The 11,900-nt window shown below is 62.3% G+C and overlaps 1 protein-coding gene across 2 annotated transcripts; it reads left to right on the forward strand.

The window, feature by feature from the left end:
• The first annotated feature begins 550 nt into the window (after positions 1 to 550).
• Bgn (biglycan) lies at positions 551 to 11,547 on the forward strand. Of its 2 annotated transcripts, XM_005414121.2 has the most exons (9): positions 551 to 693; positions 5,657 to 5,767; positions 7,349 to 7,597; positions 7,805 to 7,917; positions 8,547 to 8,760; positions 9,481 to 9,591; positions 9,674 to 9,767; positions 9,856 to 9,994; positions 10,765 to 11,547. In XM_005414121.2, exons 3-9 carry the CDS (start codon positions 7,360 to 7,362, stop codon positions 10,960 to 10,962), a joined length of 1,107 nt encoding a protein of 368 aa, XP_005414178.1. In that variant the 5' UTR covers positions 551 to 693; positions 5,657 to 5,767; positions 7,349 to 7,359; the 3' UTR covers positions 10,963 to 11,547. The 2 variants fall into 2 exon arrangements, with proteins under 2 accessions (XP_005414178.1, XP_005414177.1); XM_005414120.2 differs by lacking the exon at positions 5,657 to 5,767.
• The last annotated feature ends 353 nt before the right edge of the window (positions 11,548 to 11,900 follow it).

Here is an 11,900-nt window from a genome sequence, read left to right on the forward strand (position 1 = left end):
GGGATGGAGGGAAAGGCTGGGTGTGGGGGGAAGATGTGGAGGGCGCTTCCCAAAACCCACAAGGCCTGGCCACCTCTCCAAGCCCAAGGAAACCAGCCTTCGTTGCAGCCCAGGCCTCAGGAGGTTGGGGGGGCGGGCTTAGGACAGAATCCAAAGGCCACCTCCCCCTTATCCCCCTTCCATTTTCTACCTCTCACTTTCTTCCTCCCCGCAGGGTGCCAGCAAGCACCTCAGTGCCCCCACCTGGGCAGTGGAAAGTTGGACTCCCTAAGGCAGGGGTCCTCCAGAGTGAGGGCCAGGAGCCGGTGTCCTGGGGCGGGGGGCGGGGGGGACAGGGGCGTAAGGGGGAGGGGTGCAGCTAACCCAGCCTTCTCCAAGAAAATTGCTCCCTTTGAAGCTGCCAGGGGGGCGGGAAGCCTGTCCCCTTCGTCCGCCCTCCCTCCCTCCCGCTCCCTCCACCAGCCCCCTCCTTCCTCGGGCCTCCCTCCCCGCCCCCTCGCGGTCCCCTCCCTCATTGGCCCGCCCGCCCAGCCTTTAGCTTCCCTCCCACCGCCTCTTCTCCCTCTCTCCTCCAACTGCCCAGGAGTGAGCAGCTGCTCCCGGCCGGCCCTGCCTGACGGACAGACACAGCAGACACACGGACAGCCCCAAGCCCACCAACTGGCCAGTCCGCACCTGGCTGCTTCCCTGCAGGTAGGGCCCGCGCTAGCGCTGCACTGTCCTGCCATCCCGCCCTCGCCTCCAGCTGCCCTCGCTGTCTCGTCCCTGGCTCCACCATCCCTCAGCAGCCTGGAGATGCCCGTGACTCTGCTGGCCCCACCAGCCCTGCTGTCTCTGCTGTCCCCAGCAGCTACACTGCCCCCTGTACGCCTTCCCCCCTCGGCTCCTGCGGATTTCCAGGACGCGAATTGCAGGCTCCTGGTCTGTGCCCCTTCATCGCCACCCTGTGGTCCCCTTGGTCCTTGCCCCTTTCTGCCACTCCTCTGACACTGTCTTCCAAGCACCTTCCTCCCACCCCATTTCTCGGTCCCTTCTGACCTCAATTGCTCAGCTCTGGCCCTCTCTGCTCTCCCTGCCTCTGGGGCAGGGTGGGGGTGGCTGCTGCCCAGAGTGTCCCCGAGGCATGTGTGGGCGGCTGGCACCCTAGTCCTACCTAGGGCCCTGTCTCGTGGCTTCGGCCAGCCTCACACTGGGGCTTTGTGGCGGGACTGGGGGGAGCCCTGGCGCCTGCAAACTCAGCCCTGGGCAATCCCCCTCTGCCGAGGCTAGTCGTTGGCATGGGCAGACTTGGTTTCCCAGGCACACCCCAGGCACCCTGCCCAGATATTCCTCACTCATCCGGGGCAAACTCTGCCTCTACTGCCTCCCGGGCAAGGTTCGGTTCCACAGAGCCCCCCGTCTGTACCCTGAACCCTCTGAGATCAGGACTCAGGATGGGCGGGGTGGTGGTGGAAATCAGGCAACTGCGCCAAGTCTGGGGGCAGACCTGGCGTGGGACCCTCAGGGAAGGGAACAAGAGAGTGCATAGCCATTTGGGTGTCCACCGAGTGCCCTGGGAGGTTGCAGAATGGGACCACCCCTTGCTGTCCCATGGGCAGGGCCAGGGCCATCCCTCCAGAGCAAAAAGCCCAGGACCCTGTAGAGCAAGGCCACAGGTGGGGACAGATCTCTCAGGCAGGTGACATTGTTCTCCAACAGGCAGAGGTCTTGCCTGCAGGGGCTGCTCTCTGCGCCTCACCCCTCTCTGGCTCGCCAGCCCCCTGCCCTGTAAAGAACAATTGGATTGAGAGGAACTAAGGATGCACCCCAGGGGCCAGGAAAGTTCCCAGGGGGACCTGCATCCAGAGTGCAGGCGAGTGCCTCCTGGTGACACCAGCTACCTGTGTCACCGCACCCTGGAAGAGCTGCTGGGCAGGCAGGGACACCTTTGTGTGGCACGTGACCACATATGGGCACTATGGACGAGGCTGTGTAGCTGCGGTGACAGACAGACTCAGGGCTCCCTGCGGGCTCCAGGCCAGGGGCAGAGGGGTCTCCAGTGGCCAATAACCAACTGGGTACGTCAGCCTGGCATCCCTGGCCCACCTTCCAGCCCCAAGGACCTGGATCGCAGTGGGGACCGACTCCCCCACTGCTTCTGTACCTTGCCCAGAGAGATGGCCAGAGAGGAAGGACGCCTGCCTCTGCCCGTTGAGCAGGACGTCTTTCAGGCCTCAGGCAAACCTTTCCCCAAGCCCTCCCAAGGATCTTTTCTGGGACAGTTTTGGGGCAAGAGGACAGTCTCCTTTAGCAACAAATGCCCAGAGAGAGGATTTGTAACGAGGCCACACTTGACAGTTCACATCTGGCACCTTTGGAGAAGATGTCTCATTCCTTAGCATCTTGTGCAAGGGCTGGGGGACACCACCCTGGTCTCCCTGCTTCCTGAGCCCACCGCAAAGAGACTGTGCAGCACAGGCAGGTCTGTCCCATGCCACAAGATTCCCAGCCCCAGGGGCCTCTCAGGCCGCACCTGCTGGGGTTCCACCGGCCCTCCCTTCCAGCACGCCTGACCAATCCCCCCACTTCGGCCCTCTCCCCCGCTCCACCCCCACCCAGAAACGGCAGCAGCCCCCACCGTGGGCACCTTGGGGCCACCGCCAGCACAGGGACCTCACCCGCACCCAGGGCCTCTCCCTGGGCGCCTGGCCACAGGCCGAGGGCTCAGGCTGGCTGAGCTGGGCTCCTTCTGGCCCTGGCTCTGCCCTCACCCTGCTCCCCTTGGGCCTGGGTGGAGCGGCCCATGTGGTTCTGATCTCCATCCTCTTGTGCTCAGATACTGGGCTGGTGGGGTCAGGGCCATGCCACACCTGGACCACCTACTGAGCCCTTGGCAAACCACCCCCCACTCCCAGTACCAGGTACCAGGATTGGACCCAGGGCCTTCCTAGTGACCTACATTCGCAGACCTTTACTAGTTTTCCTTTTTCTGACTCAGGATTTGGCCAGGTTGACCTGACTGGGCTGGAACTTGGGAGCCTCCTGCCTCAGCCTCCCGAGTGCTGCGATGACAGGGGTGCGCCACCACTCAGGCTCCGCGGATCTTACTGAGACCAGTCAGTGGGAGCCCGAGGGGTACAGCCATTGAGGGGGAGTGGTGCTGTCACTCAGCCCGGCCCTTCTCCAGCTTTCCAGAAAGCACCAGCGTCCCGGCGTTCTTTGGGGGAAGGTGCAGGGTGTATGGGGCCACCACCTGGGAAGTGGGGGCTGGACTTTGTCCCCCTTCCTTTCCAGGCCTTCCATTCCTTTCCCTCACTGGGAGCCCACATCCTCTCACCCGACAAGGGGGAATCCTTGAGTACCTCTGGCGCTCAGGTGTCGCCTCAGCACCCACACTGGCCTTTACCTTCTTTTCCCACCCTCTATAGCTCCAGGCCAGCCCCTGGGTGGCCACAGAGGGACTTTGGAACCGCACAGCTGAGGGCAGGGTGCTGCCCCTTCCTTGTGATGACTCCTCCTCCTGTGTTGGGACTCAGGCTCTTCCTGGCTTGCTCACACTGCCTTCTCCTGGTCCACCTCCTGGACCCCAGCAGGGCCAGCACCAGCAGAGCTGAGCCACAACTCGAGCTCGCTGCTGCTTCTCTACTGGGAGCTGCTGGCCGACCCAGCCCTGGCTGGTCCACGGGGGCCAAGGCCTGGTTTGCCACAGGTTGGGGATTTTGTGAAGAGCCCCACGGGAGGTTGAGGCAGAGGGCAGACCCTGGGACCACTTCCTTTGTCCTCCAGAAGTCTGAATACCCGCTCAGCCTCGATTGTCCTCCCATGGGCTGGAAGGGCTTCCTGCGGAGGGACCAGCTTCTAGCCTCCCTGCTGTCTTCCAAGGGAGGGGGCAGCGAGTCACCAGGCCATTGACACCAGCGAGTGCTGGCTTGCACGTCTAGTACGGAACAAATGACGTGTACCAGGGCGCAACTTTCACGTCAAAATGCACTGAGTACCAAGGTATGTGGCCTTGGCCAAGAGTTTTGGGGAAACTCTCCAAGCCTCCGTTTACCCCTTCACCAAGTGTCAAAAGGGTCTTGTCCTTCTTTTGGTCAACAGAGGAGAAGGGTAGCTAGATAAATCACTCACGTCTCCTGCTGCATCCCTAGGAGGTGAGAGCACCCTCCCCTTCCTCAAAGGCTCTAATGCATGGCAAGCAGGAGCCCAGATTTCTCCAGGGAGGGAGGGCAGCTCTGCCCGGCTCCTTTCCAGAGATTTTTTGGCAGAGTGGGGCAGAGGAGAGAAGGCTTTGCCTCGATGCACCCAGCCACCTTGACATCTCCCAGGTGCCAGCCCTTCATAGCCTCTGGCACCTAGGTCCAGGTCCAGCCTGTCCCCCAAGTGTCCTGCAGTGCAGGACCCAGCTGTGCCTAGGAGTGCCAGGGCCACAGCGGGGAGGAGCTGCCCTGGCCCTTGCACTCGGGCATCTGCTCTCACCGCAAAATCCATGGGCTCAGAGGACGGCCCGAGTCAGATGGGGCTGTCCCCGTCTCTGCACGCAGGCACACTTGCACAAGCAAGCATGCACTCTGCCTAGGAGCAGTGCGTATTCCTCCTCTGTGCTTCACACTGCAGCGCAGCCTGCAGCCGTCCAGGGCAGGGGCTGAGTGGGCTGCGGCCCACAAGTCAGGGTTCAGGTCAGGTTGCGCAGTGGGGCCAGACAGCCCGGGGCCTAGGCCGCAGAGACTGCGCCCGGCGTCGGCTCCTTGGCAGCCACCAGCCACACATCTGCAGGCATGTTCCCAGGCCAGCCAGACCTCAAGCCCTGCGCCCGCCGCCCTTGGCCAGGCCTGAATGCCTGGCACAGCCCCTCCATGTTCTCAGAGGCTGCCAGCGCGTCTTGTTTGGCTGTGACCCGAAGCAATCCTGCGCCCAGCACTGCGCTGGCTTTCAGAGGGGAGACAAGGAGAGCCCTATTGGGGTGGCAGCAGCATCCCAGGAGGAGGGCCCTTCCCCACTCACACCCGCGGTCCCTGCGCCAGCCTCACTGCGCGACCACTTCTTTCTTTTGCTCTGAGTAGGGAGCACCCAGAGAGCTCAGAGGGCACTTTGATGGGGCCGCAGGACATGCCCAGGGAGGCCACTGCGGGGAAATTGAGGCCCAGAGGCCCCCGGTGGGGGCGGGAGAGGGTGGGAGGTACTTGCCCAAGGTGTCCGTGTCTCTGTGGGAGCCTCCTCCATCAGGCCTGCAATGTGAGTGTGGACTCTGGCACACTGCCCCCAGGCAGGCCCAGGGCCCCCCACCCACTGGCCACCGCTGCCCACAACACACCTACTCAGTAAGGGACTTGGGCACAAGTCTCAGGCCAAGTGAGCCGAGTCTTGGGAGAAGCAAACCCCTCTCTCTAGGCCTCGGCTGGCTTATCCTTAAAGTGCGGATCCTGATTTTTCCAGGGTGCTCCAGGGTCTCTAGCTCTGTCATGGCCCCTCCATGTCTGGCCTACCCCCTCCCTCATGGCATTCCGGGCACCGAGTGAGAGCGGTGCCAGTTCTCTGAGGGAAAGGAGGGCTATGCCGGAAAGCCGCCTGGCCCCCACCCTTGAGCTATGGGCCACAGAAACCCCGCCAAACCCTGTCCCGCTCCATCACAGGCCCTGGTGGACAGGACCTCTGAGCCCTGCCTTCCCCACTTCAGGGCAGCTGAGCTGAAACTGAGGCTAAAGGGCAGGGCTCCTCTCTGCACCCCTCTCTGAGACACCCCCACTGTGACATCAGACACAGCTGCTCAAGGGTCCTTGACCCCAAGGTTGGTACCCAGTGCCTGTGTACCCTCTCCCCTGGGGGAGGGGAGGCCACCCAACAGGCTGCCCACCTTGCCCCCTAGGGGCACCCTGTGGAGGTGGAGACCTGCCGGGCACTGTGTGGATCTAGGACCCTGGGCTGCTAGCGGGTCGATGGTCCTCTATCTCCAGACCTCGCCTGCCCGGGTGGACGTGGGTGCCAGCCTGACTCATGCCCTCTGAGGTGGCAGACGCAGGCGGGGGGGGGGGCTGGGTCCTCCCTTTCTCCCAGTCCTCTTCGTTCTCCTGCCTCCAGCCACTCTGTCCTCCTCTTCCTGCCTCCTGCTGCCCTGCTCCTCCCCAGCCCCTGTGTCCAGGTCCCGGCCCTTCACGTGCCCTGCCCTGCCCTGCCCTGCCCTGCCCTGCCCTGCCCTGCCCTGCCCTGGAGCTTGCAAACTGAGGGAGAGAAGGGGAGCACCACTTAGGTAGGTGAACGAGAGTCTGCCCACCACTCTGGGAGGGTCCCCAGCTCCTGCTGGGCCAGCGTGGCAGGGCCCTGGGGTGTGATCAGGGCATCTCTAGGCTCCAAGGAGCAAGGGAGGCTGGGCACACCCCCAGCAGGGGGCATCCTGTGACCCCAGGGGCCAGCACCCTGTCCAGCTGCCCATGTGAGAGGGAAGCTGGGCTCAGGTAGCTCGCCTGTGCGGGAAGCCCTGGTACCCGGCTGTACCTGGCAGCCGCAGACACCCAGGCATGGGAAGCCAGCAGGGTGCACATGTTTGCCCCCATGTAACAGGTCGGGAGATGAGGCTGGAACAGAGCAGGGCCTTGGCCAGGGAGTCAGGGCCTGGAGCCTTTTCTGGTAGGGTGAGGTACAGACCAGCCCTGGGTCGGGGGCAGCATCTGAATGGGGAGGAGGAGACGGGCAGACGTAGGCTGCCGGGGCAGGCTTGGGCAGGGCAGCTTCTCTCCACGCACATCCCGCTGCCTGGGCCTGGGGGGTCTCAGACAAGCCTGACCCTGCCCTACCGCCCAGCGGCAGCCTGCGCCACTCAGGGCTCTGCAGGACGCCGGGTGTGAGCGCACGGGAAGGGTAGGGGCACTGAGACCAAGGTCCCTGGAGCAGAGGGGAGCGACCTTCACTGACGGCTGCCGAGGCCTCTGGGGATGTCTCTCTTCCCCAACCTGCTCCTGTGCCTTGGCCTCTGTGAGAAATGTGGGCATGGCGGAGGGGCTCTGGCAGGGAAGGGAATGACTCACGGTCGCCCAGCTTAGCTAATCGAAACCCAACTGCCCTGAGCCCTGAACTCCGGGAAGTGATCAGTCTGGGTGGCCCATGAGGCCGATGGCTAGGTTTCGCCTCCGCCTCTTCCAGGCCTCACTGACCGCCCCCTCCAGAGCAGGCTCTGAGACCTGATCAAACAAACCAAGTCCTGCCTGGGAGAGGAGGTGTGGAAAGAGACGCCCTACCAGCCGGCGCATGCCCACAGCCGTCCCGCAGCTGCTTCCCACCTGGCTCCGGCTGCCCCTGGAGAGGGATGGGGACGCGGCGGGGGAAGTTGGGCTTCAAAGGGCTGATGGCGGCCCCTTCTCGCCCTGGCCCCCAGGCTCGTGCACCATGCAGCCCCTGTGGCTCCTGGCAGCCCTGCTGGCGCTGGGCCAGGCCCTGCCCTTTGAGCAGAAGGGCTTCTGGGACTTCGCCCTGGATGACGGGCTGTTCATGAATGATGAGGAGGCTTCAGGTGTCGACAGCACTTCTGGAGCCCCAGACATGGACTCCGTGACACCCACCTACAGCGCCATATGTCCTTTTGGCTGCCACTGCCACCTGCGAGTTGTTCAGTGCTCGGACCTGGGTCAGTCCTGGACAGCTGGGGCGCCCGTCAGTCCTGTGGGGTGGGTGAGGGAGGGCAGTGTGGCTGCAAGCGAGGGAGGACACGGGGTTGCGGCAGGGTGCCTGCGTTGGTGCGAGAACCCCGTGCGCGTGTGGCCCCACCCTTCCACACCAGCGTGCCAGCAGGCTGGGGGCTGGTGCTCACGCTGGCGATGCGTCGGGCCCCCAGGTCTGAAGAACGTGCCCAAGGAGATTTCCCCAGACACCACGCTGCTGGACCTGCAGAACAACGACATCTCTGAGCTCCGCAAGGATGACTTCAAAGGCCTCCAGCACCTCTACGTAAGGCCTCTGCTGCCTCCCACGCTGACGAGCAGGGAGGATGGGGGTTCCGTGTGGGACACGAGAAGGGTCCAGACACTGCTGAGTCTGGAGAGAAGTTGGGGCGTGACAGGTGGCCAGGGCTCCCAAGGTCACGGGTTTTGTGTGTAGGTGCAGGACAAGATCCTCCAGGTCACAAAGCAGGGCGTGGTGGCGCATGTCTGTCGTCCCAGCACTGGGAGGCGGAGGTAGGAGGACTGCTGCAAAGTCAAGGCCAGCCTGAACTACATAGTGAGCTCAAGGTCGGCCTGCATACACAGTGAGACCCCGTCTCAGAAACCAAAAAGCTCACTCAGTTTGGGTCCCTTCTCAGCAGAACTCTTCTCATACTGGTTCGTCCTAGCAACATGGAAAGAGCAGATTCATTGTAACCAGTGCGCCAGGAGGAAATTGGGGCTGGGAGCAGCAGCAGGCAGTGCTGGGTGGTAGCGGCGTTGGTGAGCTCGTTGCCCCGCACTCCGCTGCAAGCACAAATCCACCCTGAGGCCAAGCGCGCTCAGCTCCGCTGTCGTGGGCAGGACAGGGAGCAGGGGAGGTAGAGGAAGAGGACTGGGGACCGGGGGCCTCCCTCAGTCGCCCGCCATCCACAGGCCCTCGTCCTGGTGAACAACAAGATCTCCAAGATCCATGAGAAGGCCTTCAGCCCCCTGCGAAAGCTGCAGAAGCTGTACATCTCCAAGAACCATCTGGTGGAGATCCCGCCCAACCTGCCCAGCTCCCTGGTGGAGCTGCGCATCCACGACAACCGCATCCGGAAAGTGCCCAAGGGCGTATTCAGCGGGCTCCGAAACATGAACTGCATCGGTGACGCCCCCTCCCTGTCCGAAAGCGTGGGCCCAGAGGGGTCAGGGACATGGGGCAGCCTCGCACAATGTCCTGCACACTTGTGCCAGGGCCTGATGGAAGGAGACTGGGGGTGGCTTTATTTTATTTTATTTTTGTATTCCTGGGGATTGAACCCAGGGTCTTTGCACTAAGCTACATGCCCAGCCATTTTATTTTATTTTATTTTATTTTATTTTATTTTATTTTATTTTATTTTATTTTATTTTATTTTATTTTATTTTATTTTATTTTATTTTATTTTATTTTATTTTATTTTATTTTATTTTTTCTTTGAAAGAAGATCTGGCTAAATTGCAGAGGCAAGGCTCAAACTTGTAATCTTCCTGCCTCAGCCTCCCAGACAGCTGGGATTACAACTTCGGGTGGCTTTACAGCCTCAGCTCAAGAGACTTGAAAACAGCCTAAAGAAAGTTGGGTGTCTTTCCCAGCAAACTCTCAGCATGGGTGACCACTGCAGCTGAAGGGAGTGTCCATGATGACTGGGCCAGCAGAGAGGAAAGGGAGAGGGTCTGGTGCTTGCCAGAGGGGCCGACGGCTTGTGGCAGCCCCGTCTTCATTTCTGGGCGTCCCCTTCCTCTGGATTCCCTGCCCCCAGTGGCCAAGGCTAGGGTCAGGGCCGGGGGAGGCGGTGGGTGCGAGGGCTGGCAACCAGCAGGGCTGACAGGGCCTGTCTCCTAGAGATGGGCGGGAACCCCTTGGAGAACAGCGGCTTTGAACCTGGAGCCTTCGATGGCCTGAAGCTCAACTACCTGCGCATCTCTGAGGCCAAGCTCACCGGTATCCCCAAAGGTAGGCAGGACTCGGCGGGGCCCTCCGCTCCCCACGCTCCCCCAGCCCCCATGTTCACCTCGAGCCCTCTCTCTCCCGGCAGACCTCCCCGAGACACTGAATGAGCTCCATCTGGACCACAACAAAATCCAGGCTATCGAGCTAGAGGACCTGCTGCGCTACTCCAAGCTGTACAGGTGGGAGGCAGCAGGAGCAGCACGGGGGCCGCGTGCCTCCATCCTTCTGCCCCACAGCCTCTGAGCACTGTCATCACCCCATCCACAGGCTCGGCCTGGGCCACAACCAAATCCGAATGATCGAGAACGGGAGCCTGAGTTTCCTGCCTACCCTGCGGGAGCTGCACTTGAACAACAACAAGCTGTCCCGGGTGCCTGCCGGGCTTCCTGACCTCAAGCTCCTCCAGGTGGGATGGGCAGGGAAGGCTGCACAGGCTACTCTGGGTCCCACTCCTCTGTCCCCACTCCCTCTGTCGCAGTCTCTGGACCATGCCACCCTCCATGTATGAGGCTGTCTGGGTGCTCCAGCCGAAGAGGTGGACTTGGACTTGCCCAGCCCTGCTTGGGCCTCAGTCTCTTCCTCTGCCCCACTTGGAGTTGCACAGCCACGCCTGGTCATGTCCCACAACCTGGCCCCGCAGCTCCTGGGGCAGCGCAGCGGCCCACGCCAGGCTGAGTGCGCCCTCTAGCGGCTGGCCGCCTCTGCTGCCGACGGGCTTCGGTGGCCCCCACTAACCTCCCCAAGAGAGCGCTTTCCAGGAGTAAGGGGCTGCTGCTAGAGGCCGGAAGTTCTCGAGGACCGGGAGGGACAGGAGGGCATTCTGAAGGCTTTCTCCTCTGGTGCCCCATCAAGGGAAACCGGAGGAGGGCCCGGAGCCCTGTGTCAGCCCAAGGTGCCTCCTTTCCTGCATAGACATCATGCCAGGAGCCACCAACACAGTCCCACCCCTCCCCACGTACCCCACCTGAGCTCCGAGTCCTGGTCCCTGGTCACACACCAGAGGCGCACTCCTGGCCAACGCCTGCCCGTTGCCCAAGCCTCAGGTTCCACCTCCCAACCTGTGGGATCCCTCCTGCGTCAGCACCCACGGCACCCTCCCAGGCCAAAAGGGGTGGAGAGGGCCCTCTGGGGCGACGCGGCCCTCAGTGCACACTGACCCTGTCCGTCTGTCCCCAGGTGGTCTACTTGCACTCCAACAACATCACCAAAGTGGGCGTCAATGACTTCTGTCCCATGGGCTTCGGCGTCAAGCGGGCCTACTACAATGGCATCAGCCTGTTCCACAACCCTGTGCCCTATTGGGAGGTGCAGCCGGCCACCTTCCGCTGTGTCACCGACCGCCTGGCCATCCAGTTTGGCAACTACAAGAAGTAGAGGCAGTGGCAACCACCACAGGGAACAGAGCCCGCTGTCCTGGAGGGCGCTGAGTGAAGAGTGCAGCCCCTCACCTGTGCTCCCCTGCCCCAAGTCCCTGCCTTCCCTGGCTCCCAAGCGTGCAGGTGGATTCAGGGCCTGGCCCTGTCACTTGTACCCTTGGCTTCAGAGCTGCCCTGCTTACCCACTGTGGCCACTCAGAGGCACCCCTGAGAAGCTTTTTTCTTGTTCACCCTGAAACCCCACCCTTAGTGAACCGGCCCGTGGGTGTGTGGCGAGGGGCGTCGGTAGGGACGGAGACAGGGGTTCCCTGCCCGGGCTCATGTTCCTTCTCCTCCTCACCTGTCCCAGCCTCCAGGGCCCCCGGCCTTCGGGGCGCCCGCTTCACCAAGCTCACGGCTTGTCTGTCACAGCCAGCCCCGTCTCCCTGTCCCTCTCCCCTTCCATCTATCGTGCTTCCTGATGTATTTCTCCCTTTGGGGCTCCGTGACCTGCTTACTCCTGGACCTGGATTTGTTTTTGTTGTTGTCTCTCTCTCTCTCTCTCTCTCTCTCTCTCTCTCTCTCCCTCCCTCCCTCCCTCCCTCTCTCTCTCTCTCTCTCTCTCTCTCTCACACACACACACACACATATACACACACACACACACACACACCCTGACCCTCAGCCCTGGGCTAGCTCTGCTGTCATAGGCCCTTGCCCAAATAGATGGGAGCCAGCCACACCCCAGTCTTGTTCTGCCCCCAAGGAGGTGGGAAGGTGGAGGCCAGACCTGTGCAGATTTCCCAGAGAGGCAGCCACGCGCCACCATGGAGAAGTGATTCCTCTGTCCCCGAGGAGGATCAGTATGCCACCAGAGCCCTCCCTTGATGGCTAGTCCCCCCTCGCCTTCCGGCCCCTGCTGTGGCGGGGTGTCAGTCACACCCAGCTCAAGGAGGG

Source organism: Chinchilla lanigera, unplaced genomic scaffold (assembly GCF_000276665.1).
Source record: "Chinchilla lanigera isolate Chin_1 unplaced genomic scaffold, ChiLan1.0 scaffold00179, whole genome shotgun sequence".
Taxonomy (NCBI): Eukaryota; Metazoa; Chordata; class Mammalia; order Rodentia; family Chinchillidae; genus Chinchilla; species Chinchilla lanigera.